At 45.3% G+C, this 26338-nt stretch overlaps 1 protein-coding gene across 1 annotated transcript in view; it reads right to left on the bottom strand.

The window, feature by feature from the left end:
- The window catches only part of LOC146357384 (cytosolic phospholipase A2 epsilon-like), a 69101-nt gene extending 42979 nt beyond the window's left edge, over positions 1 to 26122 (bottom strand). The window contains exons 1-3 of the mRNA XM_084846358.1: positions 26018 to 26122; positions 24565 to 24651; positions 17733 to 17805 (exon numbers count right to left, since the gene is read on the bottom strand). Coding sequence (XP_084702484.1) covers positions 17733 to 17805; positions 24565 to 24651; positions 26018 to 26056 — 199 coding nt within the window. The 5' untranslated portion in view covers positions 26057 to 26122. The remainder of the gene's footprint in view (positions 1 to 17732; positions 17806 to 24564; positions 24652 to 26017) is intronic.
- Positions 26123 to 26338: the final 216 nt, after the last annotated feature.

Raw genomic sequence — 26338 nt, forward strand, 5'->3', positions numbered from 1 at the left:
GGCATAAGCTTCCATGGACTTTCAGATGCATGAAGTGTTAGTAGGCAGATCTATATACTCATGCTTGTGTGTGCACACCTGGGGAAATACTCCTTATTGAAACATGGCTGCCCCACCTCTGATACTATCTCCACTGCACCCCTCCCTCTCCTTTGGAGCCTCCTCTGTGTCCCACAAACCCTACTTCAATGGCCACAGTAGTAAAGCTGGCCTTCCTCTTGCCAAATCCTGCCTCTCAAGCATCTTATTGATCCTCCCCATGATTGCTTCACAAACCTCAGCATACGTTCTGTATGCCATTACTTTGTTTTGCTCCACTTCCTCATTTCTCACACACCTCCTCTCCACTTTGGCATCTGACCATAAAGCGTGCCTTGCCCTCTTTTTAGCAGCATCTTCCCCTTGCTCCTTGGTGATTTAAGGGGTGGGGGTAGGTGGGGGAAGCCTCCGTGCACTGAAATGAATTTATTGAGCCCAATGTGTTTAAAAAATCTCCTTCAGTGATCCTCTTGGGCACCAGAAACTTGTGTCTTGCAGCTTTCATTTGTAATTGCCATTCAAGCTGTTAAACTGCTGAGTGCCACTGTAGGAAATCAAAAGACCTGACTGAGGCTGGATCTACACTTACCGACTTTTTTCTCTTCTAATGAGGTTTCACCGCCCGCCTTTCACACTACACAGTAGCCACATTGAATTGGAACTGGAATTTCCCACTTCCGTGCTCCCACTTTCAATACCCTAATATCCTGGGATTTCCCCTTAATGTGCTCTGATTTTCTGCCTTCGCTACCGTATCCGGTCATAGTCCCCTCCCCCGCCTGTCCATATGCGGCAGTGTTTGTATTTCCCTCCTGTCCAATCACAGCTCTCAACGGCCCCATGTCTTCTTCCGGCTACTGATCGCATAGCTTCCTCAGCAGCCCCCATTTCCTCAGCAACAAGCAAAGGGCTGGATGTGCACGCGCTTGTCTGATCTCGGAAGATAAGCAGGGTCGGCCTCGGTCAGTTGGATGGGTGACCACCTGGGAATCAGGCTTCCTGCACTGAGCAGGGGGTTGTTCTATCCCTTCAAATGAGACTAAGTTTTACCCCCTCCTATCCTCCGCTCCGGATATTTTGTTTTTAATTCAGGCATTATCCTCGCAGAATCAGGGCTTCTCCACAATGTTTTTTCCCCTAATTCAGGCATGATGTTCAAAGATTCGAAGTTGTGAAGCTTCACAACTTCGAATCTTCGAAGATCATGCCTGAATTAGAATTCAGGCATAATCTGCCAGTTTTAAACTGCAAAGCCCTCCAAAATAGCTTTTTGGTAGGCTTTTTATATGTGGAGGGAGCAACCCTATGGCTGCTAGTCAGTAGCTAGACGGCCATAGGATATGTGGGTTCCCAGAGAACTGACCTTCCCCCCTTCCCGCGCTGCCTGCGAGGCAGCGCGGAATGGCCCCATGCTTGGAAGAGGAGTGCAGAGCAGCCAAAACAGGGCATTCCAGGGGTGTTCCAGGGTGGGGAAGGCGGAAATGCCGGTACGACACATCCTACATGTTGTCTGGTGGCCTCCTCCCCCGCTCTGCCCTCCCGCGGCTAGACAGCCGATTGCTGCTGTGTAGCCATGAATGCAGGGTGGCTGAAACATGAAGGGGATGATCCCCTCTATGCTTCTCCTGCCCTGCATTGGATAGGCAGTCGCCTCTGAGTTCGGATGTGGCCACCTATCCCCATAGGATTGCGCCCTAAATTGTTTTGATAACATTGTGGGCTTTTGTTTTGGTAAGGTTGTCCTTACCTGAACCTATGTGGAGGTAAATCTAAAAAAAAAAAATTTGGAAAAGAAAACAAACTTGTGGCAGTTCATCATGCGTAAGAATGGGCTATTTTTGCCTACGTAAGGCCCCCAAATAGGCCATCAATGATCAAACATTTTCATAAAACTCAGGAGATCTCCAAAGTATGGCACCCCTAGAAAAAGTAATTCTTTCACACAGTGGGTTTTGTTATTGCTGCTGTAGCTGGGGTTACATTTGTTTTCTAAAACTATACTAGTACCTGTTTCTTATGCTTTTCAATTTACCCGCTGGAGAAACCTGTGGAGTCTGTCTGTGCTTCCTTCACTGAAGTACCACACTTTCTGCCTACTGACATTGGAATTAATCCTATATGCCCACAGATCTTAGAAGCAATTCTGGGACTTGGAGAATTCTCCTTATTCCAGAGTGAAATGTTGTGGTGATTTCCACAATGTTTTAAAAATGTGGTCATCTGGGTTGTTTTTTTTTTTAGTGTTGCTTAATTTTTTTATATAGAAATCACTCTCCCTGGAAATCCATGTGGCTCCATTTTTGTTAGGTTTAAAAATAATAATCTTAAATGTTTTTATTTCAATTGGGGTTTTTTGCTATGCTTTGGATTACTTTATACCGTTCATTTTTAAGGGGGTGCATGTATGATTTAAAATAGATTATTTTATATGTTATTATGTTTAATCTTAGAACTATACACCACTTTGTGAGGGCTATTATGCCCTGAAAGGCATTTCAAAAATCATTTAATAAACAAAATAATATGGCTCTAGTATAGACCCTTTCTTTATCCTGTTCTTTAAACCAGTGGTGAGCAACAGTGTCCACGGGCTGCATGCAGCCCCCCTGGCCTTTTTTGCACATTCCCCCCTCCCCCGCCACTGCTGCTGCATTGGTGGTGGTGGCAAAAAAGCAGTGATTTTTCTTGAAAATATGGCATGTGGGGAGTGTGTGCCTTGTTTGGAAGCAGAATTGCACCCTTGGAAGTCTTATTTTCCAGAAAAATCGCTGCTTTTTGCTGAAGTTTGGTTGCCAATTTTGGCAGCTTGGTCCTCAGTGGGGGGCGGGGGCAGTGGCTACATTTTGGCAATGTAGCCCCCATACCCACAGAGGTTTCCCACCCCTGCTTAAACCAGCAATTCAATTTTCTTCAAAAAGAATTCTGATGGGGCTCCAACAGACTTCCCTGTCACAGAATAATAGTAGTTGGAAAAGGCCTTGTGGTTCATCAGCTCCCAGGCACTTCCACCATCAGGAATTGTACCTAAAATATTTTTGTCCAAAGCAAACTAAACTCTCCATTCAGTGATTAACATCCTTCAGTGTGGAACCAGAAGCTATCTTAAGAAATCATCATGCTAATTCTCACGCATCAAGTGGACGCGTGTTGTTTCGAAAAACTGTACTGCGTGCCATGCGTAGTTTGGCTCAGCTCCACTAAGATATCATAGGAGATAGGCCCACATACGCCCAATGGACTCACTATATGTGTAATCAAAGACAAAGTATAGCAATTACCTGCCAACATGAAAGAAACTCAACTTCCTCATCCAGATGCATATATTAATATTCTCTGTTGTGCTCCTGATAAATACTTAGTTATCATCTAACACATTTCATGTTTAAAGTGTGACACATTCATTCATTTATGAAATTTCTATACCACCCAATAGCCAAAGCTTTCTGGCAATTTACAAAGATTAAAACCCTAAAATACAATTTAATAATGTAATATAAAGCCATTTGCATACAAAAACATATAAAATAATTTTGTACAACCCACAATACAAGTCTCAGGACCCATGAAGAATCTTATATGCTGTCAAAAGAGAAGAAGAAAGTCTTAACCTTCGTAGTGCTGAGATTACAATGTTGGTGCCAGGCAGACCTGACGGGGGAGTCAATTCCATAACTGGAGGGCTACCACTGAAAAGGCCCTCTCCCTTGTTGCCATCCTCTGAACCTCCCTTGGGGGAGGTACTTGGAGGATGGCTACAGATGAAGATTGCAGTGTATGGGTATTGTTCATTATTATAGCAATCATTAGAACAGTCATAGAATCATAGGGTTGGAAGGGGCCTATAAGACCATCGAGTCCAACCCCCTGCTCAATGCAGGAATCCAAGTCAAAGCATCCCTGACAACTGGCTGTCCAGCCTCGTCTTGAATGCCTCCAGCGTAGGAGAGCCCACTACCTTCCTAGGTAATTGGTTCCATTGTCATATTGCTCTAACAGTCAGGATGATTTTCCTGATGTTCAGCCGGAATCTGGCTTCCTGTCACTTGAGCCCATTATTCTGTGTCCTGCACTCTGCGATCATTGAGAATTTCCTGGCCTTCCGCTCTGTGACAAACTTTCAAGTACTTGAAGAGCGCTGTCATATCTCCCCTCAGTCTTCTCTTCTCAAGGCTAAACATACCCATTTCTTTCAGTCTCTCCTCATAGGGCTTTGTTTCCAGTCCCCTGATCATCTTTGTTGCCCTCCTCTGAACCCTCTCCAGTTTGTCTGCATCCTTCTTAAAGTGTGGCACCCAGAACTGGATATATGTGCTCCAGATGAGGCCTGACCAGTGCTGAGTAGAGGGCAACTAAGCTATACTTATTAATGCAGCCCAAAATAGCATTTGCCTTTTTTGCAGCCACATCACATTGTTGGCTCATATTCAGCTTGTGATCTCCAACAATTCCAAGATCCTTGTCGCTTGTAGTGTTGTTGAGCCAAGTATCCCCCATCTTGTAACTGTACGTTTGGTTTCTTTTTCCTAGGTGCAGAGCTTGGCATTTATCCCTGTTAAATTTCATTCTGTTGTCTTACGAGGTATTGTTGTTGTTTATTCGGTCAGTCGCTTCCGACTCTTCGTGACTTCATGGACTACGCCAGAGCTTCCTGTCGGCTGTCGCCACCCCCAGCTCCCCCAAGGTCGAGTCCGTCACCTCCAGAAAATCATCCATCCATCTTGCCCTTGGTCGGCCCCTCTTCCTTTTGCCTTCCACTTTCACTAGCATCAGCATCTTCTCCAGGGTGTCCTGTCTTCTCATTATGTGGCCAAAGTACTTCAGTTTTGCCTTTAATATCATTCCCTCAAGTGAGCAGTCTGGCTTTATTTCCTGGAGTATGGACTGGTTTGATCTTCTTGCAGTCCAAGGCACTCTCAGAATTTTCCTCCAGCACCACAGTTCAAAAGCATCTATCTTCTTTTGCTCAGCCTTCCTTATGGTCCAGCTTTCACAGCCATAGGTTACTACGGGGAATACCATTGCTTTAACTATGCGGACCTTTGTTGTCAGTGTGATGTCTCTGCTCTTATCTGTTTTATCAAGATTTGTCATTGCTGTCCTCCCAAGAAGTAAACGTCTTCTAATTTCCTGGCTGCAGTCAGCGTCTGCAGTAATCTTTGTGCCTAGAAAGACAAAGTCTGTCACTGCATCCACGTTTTCTCCCTCTATTTGCCAGTTATCAATTAAGCTGGTTGCCATAATCTTGGTTTTTTTGAGGTTTAACTGCAACCCAGCTTTTGCACTTTCTTCTTTCACCTTTGTCATGAGGTTCCTCAGCTCCTCCTCGCTTTCAGCCATCAAAGTGGTATCATCTGCATATCGGAGATTGTTAATGTTTCCTCCAGTGATTTTAACTCCAGCCTTGGCTTCATCTAGGGATGTCAGAGAATTTCGCCACGAATCTCGGGGAGGCCGAATGCCAGCACATTTGGCCCCCCCAAATTGGTGGCAAAACGGTCTGCCCCCCTCCGGGATGGAACTTACCTTGGGTGAATCCTCCTGGCGGCGGCGGCGGCTCCAGCGGCGCTTCGGTGGCGGTTCGGCGGCAGCGGCGGCTGCGGCGGCCAGTCTTCCGACCGGCTGCCACCGCCGCCATTTCCAGTAAAAAAAAACCAAAAACATGATAGGCTACGTAAAGATTTACGTAGCCTATCACGGCTGATTTAAAGGGAAAAAAAAACCGCGCGTACGCAAATGGTGGCGCCCATGGGCGCCGCCATTTGCATTCCTTATTTTGACACGTCTTAGTCTATGTAAACATTTACGTAGACTAAGACGGCGAAAATAAGGGGAACACAAATAGCGTAGACGCTACGCTATTTGCGTTCCCCTTATTTTCGCCGTAGTCTACGTAAATGTTTACGTAGACTAAGACGTGTCAAAATAAGGAACGCAAATGGCGGCGCCCATGGGCGCCACCATTTGTGTACACGCGTTTTTTTTCTTTTAAATCAGCCGTGATAGGCTACGTAAACATCTACGTAGCCTATCACGGCTGACTGCAGGGACGCAAACAGCGGCGGCTACGGCTGCCGCTGTTTACGCATCCGGCCGGCCAGGATTCGGGGGGGGGAGGGACGGAGCGCCTCCCCCAGGCCAGAATTTCGGGGGGGAGGGACGGGGTGCCTTCCCCCCCAGCCAGAATTTCGGGGGGAGGGACGGAGCGCCTCCCCCCCCTCGAATCAAATTTCGTTAAAGGTAAGTCACTTTCGTACATCCCTAGCTTCATCAAGCCCAGCACGTCACATGATGTGTTCTGAGTACAGGTTGAATAGGTAGGGTGAGAGTATACAACCCTGTCATACTCCTTTCCCAATCTTAAACCAGTCCGTTGTTCCGTGGTCTGTTCTTACTGTTACTACTTGGTCGTTATACAGATTCCTCAGGAGGCAGATAAGATGACGTGGTATCCCCATACCACCAAGAACTTGCCACAATTTGTTATGATCCACACAGTCAAAGGCTTTAGAATAGTTAATAAAACAGAAATATATGTTTTTCTGAAACTCCCTGGCTTTCTCCATTATCCAGCAGATATTGGCAATTTGGCATCTAGGTCCTCTGCCTTTTCAAAACCCAGCTTGTACGTCTTGCATTTCTCGTTCCATGTATTCCTGGAGTCTACCTTGCAAGATCTTGAGCATTACTTTACTGGCATGTGAAATAAGAGCCACTGTTTAATAGCTGGAACATTCTTTGGTGCTTCCCTTTTTTGGTATGGGGATATAAGTTGATTTTTTCCAATCTGTTGGCCATTCTTGTGTTTTCCAAATTTGCTGGCATATGGCATGCATCACCTTCACAGCATCATCTTGCAAGATTTTAAACAGTTCAGCTGGGATACTGTCATCTCCTGCTGCCTTGTTATTAGCAATGCTTCTTAAGGCCCATTCAACTTCACTCTTCAGGATGTCTGGCTCTAGCTCACTGACCACACCGTCAAATCTATCCCAGATATTATTATTCTTCCTATACAGATCTTCCATGTATTCTTGCCACCTTTTCTTGATCTCTTCTGCTTCTGTTAGGTCCTTGCCATCATTGTTTTTGATCATATCCGTTTTTGCCTGGAATTTACCTCCGATGTTTCTGATTTTCTGGAAGAGGTCTCTTGTCCTTCCTATTCTATTATCTTCTTCCGCTTCCGCGCATTGCTCGTTTAAAAATAATTCCTTATCTCTTCTGGCTAACCTCTGGATTTTTGCATTTAATTGGGCATATCTCCCCTGATCACTTTTGCCTTTTGTTTTCCTTCTTTCTTGGGCTCCTTCCAGTGTCTCAGCAGACAGCCATCTTGCCTTCTTGGTTTTCTTTTTCTTTGGGACGTTTTTTGTTGCCGCCTCCTGAACAATATTGCAAATTTCTTAGAGATGGACGAAAGGGACTTACATTGTCCCGCAGCTTGCTCCGCGGTGGGGGGTAGGCGCTTCGGTTCTTGCCCCGAAGTTCAGGCGAGGGGGGGAGGCGCCCCGCCTCGCCTGGCCAAAATTCAGGCCGGGGAAGAGCGCCCCGTCTCCCCGTCTGCGAAAAAAAAGTACAATAAAAAAACCACACACCCATGATAGGCTACGTAACGATTTACGTAGCCTATCACGGCTAGATTTCCAAAGTCAGCCGTGATAGGCTACGTAAATCGTCACGTAGCCTATCATGGGTGACTTAAAAAAAAAAAAAAAGCATGCCTGTTTGCAAAAACAATGAGGCCATCGCAATCCTCCCAGGAGTACCTGGATGTCCTGCAGAAAGAAGGATACTCCAAGTCAGGGTTTGCCGGACTTGTTTTAAGAGGCCAATGAGGCAATGTGGCTCTGCTGAAGCTTAGAAGTGAACACTGGAAGTGGAGGAGGACAACAAATTCAGGTACCATGGAACCCACTCCCATTTGCACCTTTGGCCTCAGGAAGAAGGGGGATAACTCCACAGGGAGAGGAGGAACAGAATAGGGTAGCTATGGGGGATGGGATGCCCAGGGAGTTGGACAGGCACAGACCTTGCCAACCTTCTCACAGTAATTAGATGTCATTGCTCCCTGTTTATGCACTAATACATATGTTTAGAGAACCAAGTAATTTAGGCGCTTGCATAAATGCAATTTGCTCAACGTGACACAAAGCAACAGGGGAATCCTTGTGCGCACTGCTTCATTCACTACATTCCTAATGCTGACCCAGGTGTAAAGTACAGAGGCCCTGCTCCATGTCCCAGCACCATGAGAAGGGCGGTTGGTGGCTATGCAGGACAAGGACTTTATAGGTGTGGCTCCCTGAGACACTGATGCGCATCCCACTGTATTCATTAGTATTAACATTTCTATACTGCACAATAGCCAAAGTTCTCTGGGTGGTTCACAAAACATAAAACCCTAAAATATAATAACTTAGTAAAACAAAAATCTATTGGTATTTAGATGCTCAGAGAAGAGTGTGGTATTTTTTTCATAGATTAGTTTTGTTTTTCCTTGCTGGTATGCTATTTTGATGATTATTATTTATTTTGTGCCTCCATTTGGTTTTACACCACTCTGATTCTGTTTCTTCCTCTCTCTTTTTTGATATAGGTTTTCCTTTGATTGGTCCCATGCCTCCTCAATGGCCCCCCGGGAGCGAGGAGGAAACTTGCACAACATGGTGACATAACATTTTGGGAAATACCCCAATGGTTTATGGGGATGAGGTGGAGAACTTAATGTTGAGATGCAATTTTCAGCAGCTAGCAGCCTTTGTCACATATAAGATAAAATTCTGCCCTCATGGAAGCTCCATGTGAATGGCTCCCTCATTGCTGTAGTGTGATTTTTCAGTTTCAATGCTGAACTGTAATCTAAACTACTTTCACTTCTTCCTCCTTCTTCCAACCACATCTCTCCCTTTCAGACCACTCAGACGTCCTCTGCAAAACTCCCCCGCCCCTCAATCCCACTGCTAAAGATCTCTTCCTCTCTATCCTTCTGTTTTACGCTGGTGGCACGGCACTCAGCAGTCAGCTTGACGTTTCAGGGCCGTATTTAAATAATCTCCCTCTCCTTTCCGTTCCAGATTTGCAGATGCTGTGCAGATGAGCGCTGCATTGCTACTGGGCTGCTGTGTGGTGGGAAGAGAGGCCTCGTGCAGCCATTATCTGCTACAGCTACATCCAACCTGTAGAGAAGCCTCTCCCCACCTGTGATGGCTGATGATGTCATTGGTTTCTGCCAGCATTTCCTGGCTGGCTGGGGGGTGCTGAGAGTTGCAGGAGGGCACCAGCTTCAGGAAAGTTGGCATTCGCTGTTTATTGTCACTGGACCCTTCTGCATAGCACTGGCTATATGTACACACCACAGGCTGGGCCTGTCCAATACTTCATTTACCATCTGGCACCTAGCAGCACAATGCACACCCCCTCAGCCTCAGGTCTATCTCCTGCCTCGTGTCTCCTTGCACTCCTTCATTTCCTTGTCCCCCGCTTTTCTCCATGCTCCACGTCCTTGGAACACCCTCTTGTGTTACTTCCTTTGCTTCAGTAATTCCCGAGGAGCTACTTTTCCATCAGTGCCTTTTTTTGAACTGCCTTCGAGTTACCATACCTGCCCCACCATTTCTGCCATGACCGCCTGTCGCCCCATCCTTGTTTGGCTCTATCTAATGAAAATGGTAAGTCCTCCAGCCAAGAAATACTTCACCTCTTTGCTCTGTGCACCACTTACTCTAATACGTACATGAACATTTAGTAGTAGTTGCAGCAGGTACCGATTTGGGCCTTAGAAAACAAACTAAAGAAAGGGGGCTCTATCAATAGCAGGAAATATGTGGAAAAGACAGGTCCATCTGTAATTTAATGAATAATTTCTGATATACTGCACATATCTACATTAGGAAAAATTGTTTAGTAGTTACATAGATACAGCTACTCTACAAACTGAGTCCTGGAAGAAAATGAAACTTTATTTATTTATAGTTCCATCTTGTTTCCCCTCCAATGGAGGTGCTTAAAGCAGTTAACAAAATCCCATGAAAAAGATAAAAATAACAATAAAGCACATCATTAACATGATGAAATGCATTACATGATACTAACCTAAAAGCAGCATTAAAAAAAGAACTCGAGGAGTTTAACTGACAGATAACTCAAACAGCAACAGGATTAAAAGCTTGCAGGAAGGTCTTAAAGGAGGGCAGAACACAAATAAAGAAGAACATCTAGGTTCTTAGGGCAGGGAGTTCCACGTAGGGTTTGCTGCCACAGAAAAGGCCCTTTTCTCCATTGCCATCAGTAATATCTCAACAGGCATTGGCACACATAAAGAGGACCATATCAGTTGCTCTTAAAAGATGGGCAGATTCCTACAGGAGGAGACTGTCCATCAAGTTGTTTCGCCCCAAGCCAACTAGGGATTTAAAAGTAAGAAGTAGCACCTTGAATGGTACCTGCACGCAAACTAGCAGCCACTGACTGCAGTAATAAAGAGGTCACATGATCCTACCACTTGCCCTCCCTGGCTGAAATCTTGGCAGTGACATTCTGTACCAGCTGAAGCTTCTGGATAGTTTTCAATGGCAGCCCTCCACACATTGGATTATAGCAGTCCAATTGCAATGTAACTCATGCATTTGTAACCATGGCCAGGTCTGACTGTGCCAAGAATGAATGCAGCTGGTGCACCGCTCTAAGTTGAGCAAAGGCATTCCTGGCCACAGCCATCACCTGAGCATCCAGCAATGAAGCTGTGTCCTTCAAGGGGAATGAAATCAAATTCAGACCAGGCTGACATCCTATCTGTCAGGGTGGACACTGAGCCCATAGAATCCCAGAGTAGTTCTGATTCTGAGGAAGAGGAGTCGCTCCTGGGAGAGGAGCGCGCTCCTCTTTCCCAGGGCCAACAGCTGACGGAGATTCCTCCCACCAGCATCCCTAGCTTAGATAGCAGTCCTGGGAGTGACAGAGCGCGGGAAGCAGCCTTGATGGACGCGCGACGCTGATGCAGAGAGCGGTGCCAAATGGAGGGCGCAGAAAGGAGGCGTAGTGCCCGTTTGGCGCGCAAACAACGGCTGCGCCCAGAGGATCCAAGGGAAAAGGGGAGGGACTCTCCCTAGTCCTTAAGTTCAGGGGTCTGCCAGGAATTCCCTTTCAAACGGGGACCAACTGTTCCAACGTAGGGCATAGGTACTCTGCTGCTCAGATCTAGTTGCAAACGGTAGAGTTGTTAAGTTGTAAAAGAGGAATAAAGCTTTGAAAAGAATCCCTTTGTCTGTGTCTGGACTTGGCTACTGGATTAGACTGAGAGAGGCCTCCAAGGAGCCCTTGACACTATCCATGAACCAATAGACCTCCTGACCAATCCATCACTGACCTCAGACACCATTTCAGAACTTCCACATCCTCACAGAATCTGATGAGAAGGAGATGTAAACCCCATTCAGGTGTTCAAGTAACCCATGTGAACATATGTGAACATATGAGCTGGGAGCAGAGCTGCACTGTGTAGCTCTGTGTCATACACATCACATGACCCCTCCCACTGGCATCCGCACATGGAGGGCAGATCTCAGCAGAGACGAGGCCTCTTCATATATAGCTGTACCCATGGAGGCCTCCTCTTGCAGACGCCCACATGCTATGCATGGATGCCAGTGGGGGGAGTCATGTGACCTGTGACATTGAGGCAGGACTTATTCGAATGCCCAAATAGGGCTACAGAGCTGAGTATCATCAGCACATTGATGGAAAACCATTCCACACCCTGTCTAGCTGTTGAATATTTCCCCCCGATTAAGACATTTGTAATGCATTGGGACTAGGAAATAGCTGTGACATTACCAAGCAGTTTCCCCCAGTGACAATAATTGCAGTACATCGAGAATGGCTTTGCTAGTTGCCTTTGGTCTTTAGGGGAAGCACACATTAAATTCAACTTCTAACTCAGCAAAATATGGAAATGGTCATCTAGTCTTATTGCTGTATCACAGGTTGTATGAGCGACCTTCCTATAGAAACTGCAGGCATAAGTCTACCACTAGCAGGGCTCCCACTGGTGGTAGGCTGTGAAACATGGCAGTCTAGGGGCAATGCAGACTGCCTTTGGATCCAAAGCCCCTTCATTGCCTTGGGAAGCTGCACAAGTGGCTTCTTCAGCTAGGCCAACATGGAGGCGGTATAGCTAATTCCTCCCAATTGAAACCAATCCCCAATAGCGAAGACTCTCCAGGCTGCCCAGTAAAGCCACTCCTCACCTCCTGCTCTAGCCAGCATGAGCTGGCTAGACTTTGGTAGGGGCAGATTTACTCACCCCACTTGGGATTGCTCTTGAAGTTACAAGGGCCAAGTTCTTTTTCAGAACATATGAATGTCATCTTCTTTTCTCTGATTTTGCTCTTATTATTGGCAGTTCCAATAATCCTGGCTCAATGCTCTTAGGCAGCCTTCCCCAACCTTATGATCTCCAGATGTTTTGGATGACAACTCCCAGCATTCCTGGCCTTTGGCCATGATGGCTGGGTATGATGGGAATTGAAGTCCAAAACATCCAGAGGTCACCTGGTTGAGGAATGCAGCTCAACATGAACTGCTAAGACTTTTACAGTACAGCCCTATACATGACTTCTCAGAAGAAAGGCTCATTGAGTGGGTATAGCATTGCAGCCTTAAACTAGCATTCTGTCCTCATTTTGAAGAAAGATTCAGGATGCAGAAACATACCGGATTCTATTTTTTTTATTATTGCCTGCACACATGGAAATCCAGTTGGGTGAAATGGCAATATCTAAAGAATCTGAAGACATTTATGTAAGACAATACTTCTGTAATACTTTGTCATCTCACTCAACTGGAAAAGTATCATGATGCCACCAACAGACTTTGATAGAGACTTTGTTTTGTTTTACATTAAGGCAAATGACTGAACCATCTGGAATCTTTTATTCCTAGCCTATAGTGCCCTATTGTAAAGCACAGTTTCTACTCTGATACACTATCAGTTGAGGGCCATCTACATGAGCCTTTTACTCCGAGGCGGGTGTGAGTCGAGGTCCTTTTGATTCGACGATGCAGTCGCCACTTCACAGCCATCCGTGGTTTTCTCCTGGAAAACGCGGATTTCCGAGGTGGAGTTTTGCTGCGATGTTTTTGGTTTGCTGCAGGTTTCCTGTGGTTGCGAGCCATCTGTCCCTTCCCCAAACCGACTTCGCATTTTGCGGTGGGCGTGTTGTAGGCATGTGTCATGCTTACGTTGCTCTGTGGTGTCCCTTTACTCCCCGCATCCCTTTGCAGCTGCGCAGTTACAGAGGCACAGAGAGGCATTTTCATCTATTTAATCACACTTTTGCATATTTTGCAGCTTATCTTTGCAATGGTTGCTTTTGGACTCAGTGCCCAAGGGCTGGGGTGGGGTGTCTTGGGGGAGGACCAACATTGCTCCAGCCACCATTTTGGAGTGATGGGTAGGCACGTACTGCTCATGCTTGTGAGTTCCAACCATTGCGAGAGTCTCAGGCTGGGGAACTGACAAACAGATGGCTTGGTATTGAAGGAGCACAAAACACTCACTTTTTATCTAATGAGGGATGGAAAGACACAGCAGAGCCCCTAAAATACAAAACAGCCACTGAAGTGTTGCGCTCTCACACTCACAGGACTGCACAGCTGCGCATTTAAGTATAATGGCAAAAAAAAGGGGCATGGTGGAGTCTGTTAGGGAAGCGTGCAGTAAATCGTGAATGTATAGCACCAGAAGCTACTTTGAAGCTGCAATGCTGTGCAGTTGCAATGGAGTGGAGGGTGAAAGCACTGCCATGTAGATGGGGCCTTGGTTGCATCTCCTGAAACAGGGGTGGGCAACTTGTGCCCTACAACTCCCATCAGCTTTAGCCGCCATAGCCAAGAGGGAGGGATGATGGAAGTTGTAGGCCAAAATATCGGGGGGGGGGACAAGTTGCCCACTCCTGTCCTAAAAAAAGATGGAGTCACAAATGCCATTATATCTCTTTAGAGCTCTATCCCATTCCATAGTGATGTTACAGAAATTCTTAATCACCTGGCTCAGAAAATAATTTTGCTGGCTTAAAATGATCAGTTGATATAGAAGGTACTTTTTGGTCTGGCTTAGAATATTGAATAAGTCAGGTATGTGTAGCCACAAATGCATCAGGAACTTCATCTCTAAGCATCCCAGTAGCAGTGGACCCTCCACTAAGCATGCCTAGGGGTTTTCATTGCTACCAGGATGCTCTGGATATGTAGTTTCAACTGCTCCCGTGCTCACTGGATTGGGCCTCCAAGCATTAGGAAGTCCATATCCCATGCTGCAGAGGTCAATGCAACAACTAATGATGACTCAATTCAGACATCATACCAAACCACAGTTTATGAAGGTGCTGGTTTTAACCTATAAAGTGTCATGTAGGGGTGTACGAAACACACTCACCCGTCCGGTTGGGGCGTCCGCTGAGGGGGGGAGGCGATCCATCCTTCCCCCTGGAATCCTCCCCGGCTGGCTCCGCTCCACGGCAAGTCCATGGAGCCGCCGGCTGGGCACGTCCACAGCCAGACTTCCGTCTGCTGCCGGCCTGCAGCCGCAAATGGCGTCCGGCGTAGCGGACACCATTTGCGTCCCTGCTTTAGCCGTGATAAGCTACTTAAAGATTTATGTATCCTATCATGGCTAAAGCAGGGATGCAAATGGCATCCGCTACACTGGACGCCATTTGTGTCCACAGACCGGGGCAATGGATGGCAGTGGATGGACCTGGACTGGCCAGCAGCAGGTAGGGTCCATCCTGGGAAAATGTCACAGGGTGGTGGTGGGGGTAGTCTGTTCCGCCACGGACTCTGGGGGAGTTCATGGTGGATTTCTCTGCCATCCTTAGTCTCATGCCCCTTGGGACCACAATACCTGACAGAGTGCCTCTTCTGACACAAATCTACCCATACACTATGCTCAAGAACTAAGTTCCTCCTCCGGCTGTCTACTCTGAGGAAAGCTTGGAAGACAGCAACAAGTGAGAGGGTCTTCTTGGTGGTGGCCCCCCATGATCTCCCTGATGAGGCCCGCCTGGCACCAACATTGTTATCTTTTTGGTGCCAGGTTAAGACCAGGTTCTCCCAGGCATTTGGCAGCATATGATGCGTTTTAATCTATCCTGGATTTTCTTATGGTGATGGTTGTTTGCTTGAGATTGCTTGCTTGAAGTTGTTTTAGATATATGTTGTCTTGTGTATAGTGTCTGTTCATGTATTTTTTATATAAATGGCTTTTAACCTCTGTATACTGTATTTTTAAATTGTTTTTGATGTTTATAAACTGCCCAGAGAGCTTTGGCTATTGGGCGGTATAGAAATGTAAATAATAATAATAATAATAAAATGAATTGACAAGTTAGTTATATCATTGCTCCTATAGAAAGGCTACTGTTCAGGGGTAGAGCACATGTTTTGCATGCAAAGGTTCCCAGGTTCTATCCCTGATATCTTCAGGTAGGGCTAGGAAAGACACCTCTCTGAAATCTGGCAGAGCTGCTGCCAGCAGTCAGTTTAGACAATCCTGGGCTAGATGGACCAGTGATGTGAAGCAGTATAAGGCAGCTTCCTATGTTTTCCTCCCCAGAGGCCACCGCATCTCGAAACAGGAATGCTAAGCAGACAAGCAGCTGTAAACTATGGTTTGTCTTTACGGAAGCTCAAACCAGGATTTGATCATCTGACTTGGGCAGTTAAGATGCAACCGTATTGTCCCTTGATAAAACAGATAATTGCAAACATCATAATTATTTTGTGTACATCCTGTACATATGCATTTTAAATTGCTTGCTAAGTCCTTCGCAAGGTAGACTTTCTAGCTATGTCTTGGTGTGTTGTCTTTAAGTACAGCTATAAATATATGTTAGTTGTAATTAACTTGGACAAGAAATATTTCTTCTCTTGAATGTTGAGAAGAGCAGAAGCAATTATAATAGTCCCTTGGGCAGGGGGGATAATCAAATACGTATAAATTAAATTATTTTCCACTATGGGAGCATTATTATTGCATCTGCTCTTCCCAACATTCAAGAAAAGATATTTCTCATCCTAGCTAATTACATCTGACTTATATTTACATCTCTAAAGAACAAGACAGAAACATAGCTAGTGAGTTAGATCTTTGCAGTTTTTCAGAGGCTGTGTTCATATTTACAAGACCACTGTAATGTTGCAATCACAATTACTTCCTAGTTAGCGCACCTGCATATCTCAAATTCACTTCCAAGTACAAAAATAAGGACAAAATAATATTTGCTTCGTATTCTTAAAAAGTTTTAACTAAAATCAGACCCCCCCACTTTTACTTTTAATTTCACTTTTTCACATGAACAACAGTAAGGTTAAAGCGCATTAGGTATCTGTTATTCCAAAGTAAATTGCTGCAATAATAATTCTTAGGATTAACATAATGCCTTAGAGCAGGGGTGGGCAACACATGGCCCATGAGCCACATGCGGCCCCTCTGACCTCCTTTGGTGCTCCCACCATGGCTGCACCACCAAATTTGCTGCTGAAAATTCCAGAACTGCTTTTATGCTCTTAAACAAGGTGTGTCCTCACTGTGTGCCTTGTTTTAAACAGAAATCACCACTTCTTTGCCCCCAACCACACTACCAAATTTCAGTAGTGTGCCTGCCCTTTTGGCGGCAGCAGGAAGGGGTGCAGTTCCTGATGGGTTTGAGGGAGGGAATTCATCTCTGGACATTGCCCACCTCTGCTTTAGAGCGTTCAAGCATTTCTCACACTTTGCTTCAGGAAGACAATCCTGTAAGAAGGGATCAGTATTATCACCATTCTGCAGAGAAGGAGATGAGAAGGAGACACTCTGGGTATGTCTATGTGCACCGCTTAGCCATAATTTAGGGTTACATGCATGAATGAGCAGGTATATGCCTGCATGAAGAACTGGGTTCAAGCACTCCACACTTCCCTCTCCTTCTCCTGCACGGCCAGGGAGAGGAATAAATCAAAACTGAGCAAATTCCTGGTTTGTTGTTATGTGTAGACCAGGAATTGTGGTTTAAAATAAACTCTTGTCTATTGCCAAACAAACCATCTTCAAACCTCTGATGGTTTTTGTGGTATATTTAGCAATTGACTAGAGTTTATTTTAAACTACAATTCCTGATTCACACATAATGACAAACCAGGAATCTGCTAAAGTGAAAGGGAAGCCTGGATTATGCTTTCTGCTGATGGTGTTTGTGTGGGACATGGGAGTGACTGATTCTTATTTCAGCTTGTGCACATAACCCCAAATTATGGTTTCCATAATTGAATGCAGTTCAACATGTGAATGCAGCCAGTTATGAATAAGGCTACCTGGTTAAGTTTATAGGGAGGATGGGATTTAAACCAAGAACCTATTAAACATAGGTTTTCTTTCATTTGTTCTATATTTAATTGTTGAATTGTATTTTTAAAATCTGATGCCAGCACCTTGATTGCGTTTCAATACATGTTTTGTTACTTGACATTGGTAACAAATATTCATTTTCTAGAAAGCATCCACTGTCCAGATTATTTTAAGAATTCAACAATATTAATTTAATCCGTAAAATGGCATTACCGAAGTTACCTAAGGCCTTGGTTAACAACATTATTGTTCAGACATATTCAATACTTTCAGATTTACAAGGAACTGGATGAAGAACAAAAATACTCACAATAATCTGCTCGGTGGAGATTTCGCATTCGTATGATTCTTACAGTTAGCATATAGCATGGTGATTCTATACACTGCAAAACAAGGCAAAATACTCAGATGAACTGTTCAAGTGTTGAATGAACGTCTTTTGACTTATAATTAGCTTCAGGTGTTGGGTGGTATAGAAATGTAATAAATGAATGAATGAATGAATGAATGAATGAATGATTGAGGGATGCTAGTGATGCTTGCTGAGCTGAACTCAGGCACAGATATAAGCTTTGGTGATTTATAATGCTCACCTTGACGAAAAGGTGAACATTATGGCATCCCAAAACTTCTCTAGCTCAGATTAAAATCCATGCTGGAGAAGATTTTCTGGTTTACCTTCCTACCAACAGCCCTCCTTTCCAGTCCCTTTTCCTTTCAATGACACCTATTAATAGCAGCAATACCACCAGCAGTGCTCTGGCTGTGCTGAGAAGGGAGGAAAGAAGATAGTGTCGCTTCCCCTTCGTCCTTCATATCTCTGCTTTGCACCTGGCACTGGCAGGCTGGGTAAGCCCCTATATCCCTTGGGAAGTGTAGTTTTTCCAAAAGTTACTGACACTGCAATAACCCTTAGGAAAACTACATTTTCTAAGGGCTGACACCAAACATAAGTGCCCGATGTCAACAACTGCAAATTCAATTTGTAATTTGTCTGCAGGTATATGATTATTAAAGCAGTATACTCGCATCCTATGAATAATATTTGAACTCCCAGTATCTAAACCTTAGTCATCCTGTTGCTGTAACCCTCCCTTAACAGGCAGCATTGACAGTTGCTCTAGAATTAAGCCTAAATTCGTTTTAATTTTTTTTTTTAATTTAGGTTACTTCTAAACTGCTTCTTAGGCCAAAGTCCTCCAAAAGCAGTTTACATAAAAACATAAACCACATCCAGTGTATAAAATGCAACAAAGCAGAGCAGTAGAAAAGCTAAACACGATACACGACATAATAATTATAAAACTGAATACACTAAAAGGCCTGGCAGAATAAAACTGTTTTCCCCTGGTACTAAAAGGGTAGCAAACTCAGCACTGGTTGAATCTCCCTAGGGAGAGCATTCCAAAGCTTGGGTGCCACAACCAAGAAGGCCACATCCTGACTTGCCATCTGCATCAGCTTGGATAATGGACTGACCGACAGAAGATCCTCTGACAATTTTAGTGACTGCGCAGATTCATGTGCCTAATGGCTTTCCCAACTTGGCACACCCCATGCTTAAGAGGACACAGTCTCTATCACAGGGATCTCCCCTCCTGACCCTGTTGCACATCATTATGCGCCATATCTTTCAGAGACAGAGGACTGAGCCAAACCTTACAGCCTCCATATGGAGGCTCTGGAAACTACTATTTGTGGCAGTGCTCTACCTGAAGGACTTAACATTTGCAAGCCTCTTAGGGCGCAATCCTAGGCGGCTGCCTCCAAACTCGGAGGTGACCGCCTATCCAATGCAGGGCAGGAGAAGCACGGAGGGGATTGCTCCCTCTGCACTTCTCCTGCCCTGAATTTGTGGCTAGACAGCTGATTATGGCTGTCTAGCCGCGGGAAGACTGAGCGGGAGAGGAGGCTGCCGGAGGACACATAGGATGTGTCGTACCGGCATTTCTGCCTTCCCTGCCCTGGAACGCCCCGTTTTGGCCGCTCCACACTCCTCTTTCAAGTGTGGCACACAGGGCCATTCTGTGCTGCCTGTGAGGCAGCGCAGAGGGGGGGAAAGGTCGGTTCCCAGAAACCAACATATCCTATGGCCATCTAGCTGCTGCCTAGTAGCCATAGGATTGCTCCCTCCCTGTATAATCATCTAAGCTTATAAGTACCACCATGTAGGACTTGTTTTCAGCAGCTTCCATGTGGAATCTGTGATGTATGAAGCAGCCCTGGTTATACCACCTGGCTTTTTCCAGGGAAGAATAATAGATGCAAAGCTCTTGGACTCTCTCTCTCTCTCTCTCTCTCTCTCTCTCAGTCTTTCTCTCTCTCTCTCTCTGTTATAATCTACTGCCAATTGTCCGCTTACATATTTTGATATATTAAGCTTACATATTTTGATTAATTTTCAAAATTAATTGAAATTGGTGGGAAGGAAAAGGCACTCTGCATGTGTTCAGAGGCACTTTTACTATGTCCTTGTTGGCTAGTAGAATTAATGTGTATCTAGTACAGCCAGATCTAATTTGTGGACTCCTGGATATCCTCATGTATATCTTTGGATTGGGGCTGTTAAGGGAAAATTAAGCTTACATATTTTGATATATGCTGGAAATTTTAAGGGACTTCCTTCCCATCCCCCATGCCACAGAATAGGTGCCAGACTAGCTATGATGGCAGGTTATGATGGCAAAGGAAATTTCAAAGATTAAAAAGGTTAGAGTGAATGAAAATCCTGAAAAGTGTCGGTCCTTTAGGATGGACGTACGACATCTGGAGCTTCCTTGCAGGTAGTTCCTGAAAAGCCAGCCTCGGAACTGCATGGATATATCTCCAATTATTTCGGTAATCTCCAATTATTTCTATTTGGATAGTCCCCCAAACAATTCAGATAAAACATAATATTTTTATGCAGAAAATATACAAGGCTAAACAATTAGCACCCATTATTTCGTGGCCCAGCACTCGTAAAACAGCACTATTTTGTGGGATGCAATTCCCTCCATAACTAGCACATCCGTTACTACTGTCAAGCGTTGCATATGCATCAGGGGCACCTATTTGATAGTACAAGTGACATTAATAGGGCCAGATGGTGAAATATAGGCCGGAGTGCTAAAACTCAAGAGGCCCTTAAGATTTACTTCTGACTGAGAGATAATAGCAGCCTTCAACAAATCCACACGCCAACAGTCCGGGGGCAAGACGCAAGAAAGGTTTTGGTCTTGGTGAGCAAAAATGTTCACAGAGGGAGGTTGCGTGCAGGAGCTAAATTAGGATGCCCCCCCGCAATTGCTTCCCTCCCCCATCACCATCCTCCACCTTTGCAGGCCCAGCCTCCACCCCTCATCTTGAGAATATACACCTAAAATACCACCCCACCCCCATTGCAGGTTGCTGTTGTTGTTAAGAACAGGAAGGCTTGCTTGTAAATTGACTGCCTTCTGCCTTTTCCCATTCAATCAATCTCAAATCTCTCTTTTACTTCCCTTACTGTCTTCCCCTCCGCAGACTTTCTCCATTCCCAGGGCCAGTCCAAGTAGGGATGTAGGAAAGTCACTTACCTGGTCCCGCAGCTTGCTTCGCGGTGGGGGGGAGGCGCTTCGGTTCTCCCCCTGAAGTTCAGGCTGGGGGGGGAGGCGCCCCGCCTGCCCGGCAGAAATTCAGGCCGGGGGGGAGGCGCCCCGCCTCGCCCGGCCGAAATTCAGGCCAGGGAGAAGCGCCCCGTCTCCCCGGCCACGAAATAAAAAAGTGAATGTTAAAAAAAACCCAAACACCCCCGTGATAGGCTACATAACAATTTATGTAGCCTATGATGGCTAGATTTCCAAAGTCAGACGTGATAGGCTACGTAAATCGTTACGTAGCCTATCACGGGTGACTTTGAAAAAAAAAAAAAGCGCGTACACAAATGGCGGCGCCCATGGGCGCCGCCATTTGCGTTCCTTATTTGGGCCCGGGTAGTCTACGTAAAGATTTACGTAGACTATGGCGAAAATAAGGGCAACGCAAATAGCCTTCCCCACTTTCCACACCAGAAAGAAAAAAAAAGTGATTAAGCTAACAGCAACAACACCAACACAAGACTGGGTTGTGAAGGACAGCTAATGCAGGGAAGGAAAAAAAATTCTGGAGTGAGTGATTTTCTTTGGGAGAGAGGGAAAGACTGTGCCCAGCCTTTTAAACCCCAGTTTTGGAAATAGATCCTTGCTGTGCTGGGTCTTGCCAGGGAAGTGGGGGCATTTAGTTTTCAGAAAGAGACCTGTAGGGGACCCAGAATTATGGGTAACAATGCCATCTGTGCCATTAGCCCTACTCCTTAATTCTGTGGGAGTGGCATGCTGCCACTTGTTGGGTGGGAAGGAAAAGGCACTCTGCATGTGTTCAGAGGCACTTTTACTATGTTCTTGTTGGCTAGTAGAATTAATGTGTAACTAGTACAGCCAGATCTAATTTGTGGAATCCTGGATATACTCATTTATATCTTTGGATTGGGGCTGTTAAGGGAAAATTAAACACATACACTTCTACCTTACTGTAGCCAATCGGTAGATTTTAGTAGGACCTGGATATAGCTCATTTTCTCTGAATCATGCCCATGGATTTAAGGGTTGGGGATAAAAGTCTATAAAGCAAAACATTTGGGACAACAACTACTAGTAACAACATATAATAAAGCCAGCTTATTCTGGTGAAATCTAACTAACTCTGATATATCAGATTATTCTGGCATTGCTTGTAGATAAATAATTGCTATGCATGTTTACTTAGACAGTAATTCCCAGTGAATTTCATAGAACTTACACCTAATATATGTAAGTAGAATTTCATATAACTTATACCCGATGTGTATAGGTTTACCATAGTGATGGGCAAACTCCCCAGGTTCAATTCAGACCAAAATTAGCAATCATGAGCAAAAGTCAAGAATGCTCGGAAAATGATATTTTCTTGGAGAGTTCAAAATTGGCTCAAAAATCTCTCCCCCGCTCCGTTCCCCCGGAGCTTGGAAAAATACAGTAGCTGCAGTCCAAGCTCCAGAGAAAAGGTAGGAGTGAGGGGGGGATGGAAAGGGGAAAAAAGCACCTCTCTCCCTGATGCTTTTGCTGCCACAACAGGTATTGCCAAGTAAGTGAGGAAGAAGGCAAGGAAGAGTTCTCCTCCTGTAATGATCATCTTTGTATCAAAGATGAGCATTACGAGTCACCGAGGTTCATATCCCAAGCCAAGAAATTGCATATATTGCTGACATCACTAAGTTTCAGCTGCAGTTCTGTGGAACTTAGTGGGACTTATTTCCAAGTGAAAACTCCCAGGCTGGGATCCTATGCACAGACAAAAAGAAGCTGATTGAACTTGTTTCCAAACATATGTCTTGTGGATTGAGAAATCAGAAGTCAAACTACTACAACAAAATTAATTAAAATGAAAAGATAAAGATGTGAATGCTTAGGACATTTCTAGGGATGTATGAAAGTCACTTACCTTTTCGCAGGGGTGATTCGCGGTGGGGAGGGAGGCGCTCCGCACCTCCCCCTGAAATCCTAACCTGGCTGGCTCTGGTCCGTGGCAATTCCGCGGAGCCGCTGGCCGGGTTCATTCACAGGCGTGTGGAGCCTGCGGACGCAAATGGCGGTGGCTACGGCGGCCGCCATTTGCGTTCATGGCCGTGATAGGCTACATAAATATTTACGTAGCCTATCACAGCGAAGGACAGGGGTGCAAATGGCGGCCGCTATGCCATTTGTGCCCCCTGTTTTTTTACCGTGATAGGCTACGTAAATATTTACGTAGCCTATCACAGCAAAAAACCAGGAACGCAAATGGCGGCTATAGCGACCGCCATTTGCGTTCCTTTTTTTTGCTGTGAAAGGCTACGTAAATATTTACGTAGCCTATCATAGCCTCCACAGGGACACGTATGGCGTCCCTGCATTAGCTGTGGTAGGCTACGTAAGTATTAGGTAGCCTATCATGGCCTAAATAGGGATGTAGGAAAGTCACTTACCTTTCCGCGGATTCTGTTCATGGTGGGGGGGAGGCGTTCTGTCCCCCCCCCCGGAATCCTCGACGGCCGGCTGTGCTCTGCGGCAGCTCTGCGGAGCAGCCAGCCAGGCCCAGGCCAGGGCCGTCCGCAGCCGGATTTCTGGCCGCAGAGGGCTCTGAGTAAAAAAACAAAAACAAAAAAAGCATACGCAAATGGCAGCGGCTACGGCTGCCGCCGCCATTTGCATTCCTTATTTTTCTTCGTCTTAGTCTACGTCAATATTTACATACACTAAGACGAAGAAAAGGAACGGGAATGCAAATGGCGTAGTGGGCGCTATTTGCGTTCCCCTTTCTTTTCTTCGTCTTAGTCTACGTCAATATTTACGTAAAAAAAAATATTGACGTAGACTAAGATGAAGAAAAATAAGGAATGCAAATGGCAGTGGCCGCAGCCGCTGCCATTTACGTACGCGTTTTTTTTTTTACCCAGATGTGATCGGCTATGTAAGTCTTTACGTAGCCTATCACATCTATGGGGAAAAACAAAAAACAAAAAACACAGACTGCAAATGGCGGCGGTGGCAGCCAGTCAGAAGACCAGCCGCCACCGCCACCGCCGAAGCCGCTGCTGGAGCCGCCGCCGTCCGGAACATCCGCCCCTGGTAAGTCTCGTCCTGGGGGGGATCCGCAGGGGGCGGGGGGGATGGCAGGCCATTCCGTGATGGATTTCGGGGGGCTGAATGCACTGGCATTTGGCCTCACCGAGATCTGTCGCGGAATTCTCTGACATCCCTAGGCCTAAATGGAGAAGCGAATGGCGGCCGCAGATGCGACCGCCATTCACAAAGCAGCACAAATGGCACCAGGTAAGTGCTCCATTTCGTGCGCCTTTCGCGGGGTGGTGGGTTGGGGTGCTTCGTTCCACCATGGATTTTGGGGGGCTGAATGCACCGGCATTCGGCCTCACTGAGATCCGTGGCGGAATTCTCTGACATCCCTAGAAATTTCACCAATGAAATTCTTCCAGCAGCTAAAATAGTATTTAGTGTATTCGTAATTAGTATGGTCAAGCACATGTTTCTCATGATCCTCAAAATAAAAACAAACACTCAGTTCAGTCATTCTTTACCCCCCCCCGCCTCCCACTCTATGTACAGTACCTTGCATTTAGCATCCTGCTGAACAGTATGCTCATGCATCCATTGTGTTTCTAGAGTTCCCGTTGATTTTGTTTTGCTGTTTAGAACCTGTTAAAAAAGAAAAGAAAGTACAATACTGGGAAAAAAGTACTTTTTCCTTAACACATTTCTCATGACTTCCATTCTTTAGAGATGTTTACTCAAGCACAGGTGGTCCTGTGATGCAGTGCACAGATGGCTGCTTTTCCACAAGCCACAGCAGAATGTGGCCTGACAAAAAACATTTAGCCCCATTAGAAAATTAGCAGTCAGACACATGCCTGAAGAAGCTTATCAGCAAAGAAGCCCCAACTGCCCAATGTAAGATTCTTCAGGGACTCATGAAAATGTCAGAGAAGTGATCTAAGCCAAGTATAGTTTACTTTCCTTATTAATTAAAATATTTATGAAGTGCCTTTTTGCTGCAAAGGACCCCCAATAAACAAACATTAAAATAATCTGATACAAAAAACAAATGGGAAATTAACAGCAGAACAGCGCTATCTTTAAAACATACCAGACAGTGCCAATCTGACCTCCCTTGGGAGGAAATTCCACAGTTGTGGTGCTGCCACCAAAAAGTCCCTGTCTCATATTCCCATCAACTTTAGCACTCCTGGTGGTGGGACATACAACTTCTGAAGTTATTATGACAGCTTTAGTATCAAATAAGTACTTAAAATGAAGCCTATTATAATCTTCTGTCACAACATAACTAAATTCTAGCTTGTGGAGAGAGAGAGAGAGAGAGAGAGATTGAGTCATAAATAAATCCTGAGTTGGAACTGCTCCAGATTCTAGTATGCTACGAAAACATGGAGTAGGCTTCCAAACATTACAGCCATGTGACCTTTTTCTCCTTCTTGAAGCCTCAGTCTGTCCCTGCCACCATTGCAGACCTTTCGATTCTACTTCAAGTCCGCAATCCCAGTCCGACATTTTGGCTTGTTATTACCAAACTCATTTCTTATTTTCTTATTTTCTATAAGCAGCTCGAACAGAGATTTCAGCTGACATATCAATGGCAATGCCCATGCAACCTGAATGCCTTACCCCATTTCTCAATGACATTTGCTGCTTGTTTTGCTCATGGCATCTCTCAAGTGTCCCTCTGTATAAGGGGCATTACATACATTTGTGTTTTGCCTCCTCTCAGCGGCATTTTAGAACTCATTAATGCCTCTCATCCCACAGTTTCTTAATATTTGGAAAAGAGCTAGAAGCATAAAGAGATGCTGCCCCTGGCAATGAGGGGACTTTGAGAGACACGCGTGACCTGGTAGAAGCAATGGCTTCTTATGGCTCTTGGTATCAGTGATGCAACTTCCTTATCTGCATCTCAGTCTAGATGAGAAAAGAAAGAAATAGCATGCATACCGAGAGCTGCAGCACATCCAGAACCTCTAAGGCAGCCATTCAGTTTTATGTTTCTTACCTGAGGGAAAGTAGCAGGTGATCCCATTGTAGAAACCATCGGCTTCAAGTCACATGCCGCTAAGAGGACTGCTGACTTGGCTGTGGCTCCTAGAAGATATTTACAGACTTTGAAATGGTAAAAGCTGCTCAGCAGGTGTTATAAACATTGAGTCAGAGCCCCACCTCTTTTGGGATTTCAGAAGCAGAAAGTATCCCCACCTACTTTGCTTGCACAGTGCACACATCTGTTGCAAGAAAGGTTTTTTCCCCCACATGATGACTGCAGAACTGGAATGAGAGTCATCCGTATTCCACAGATTCCATGGCAGAGGGTCATACC

Source organism: Heloderma suspectum, chromosome 1 (genome assembly GCF_057233095.1).
Source record: "Heloderma suspectum isolate Gila_16-S chromosome 1, 16-S_ref, whole genome shotgun sequence".
NCBI classification, from domain to species: domain Eukaryota; kingdom Metazoa; phylum Chordata; class Lepidosauria; order Squamata; family Helodermatidae; genus Heloderma; species Heloderma suspectum.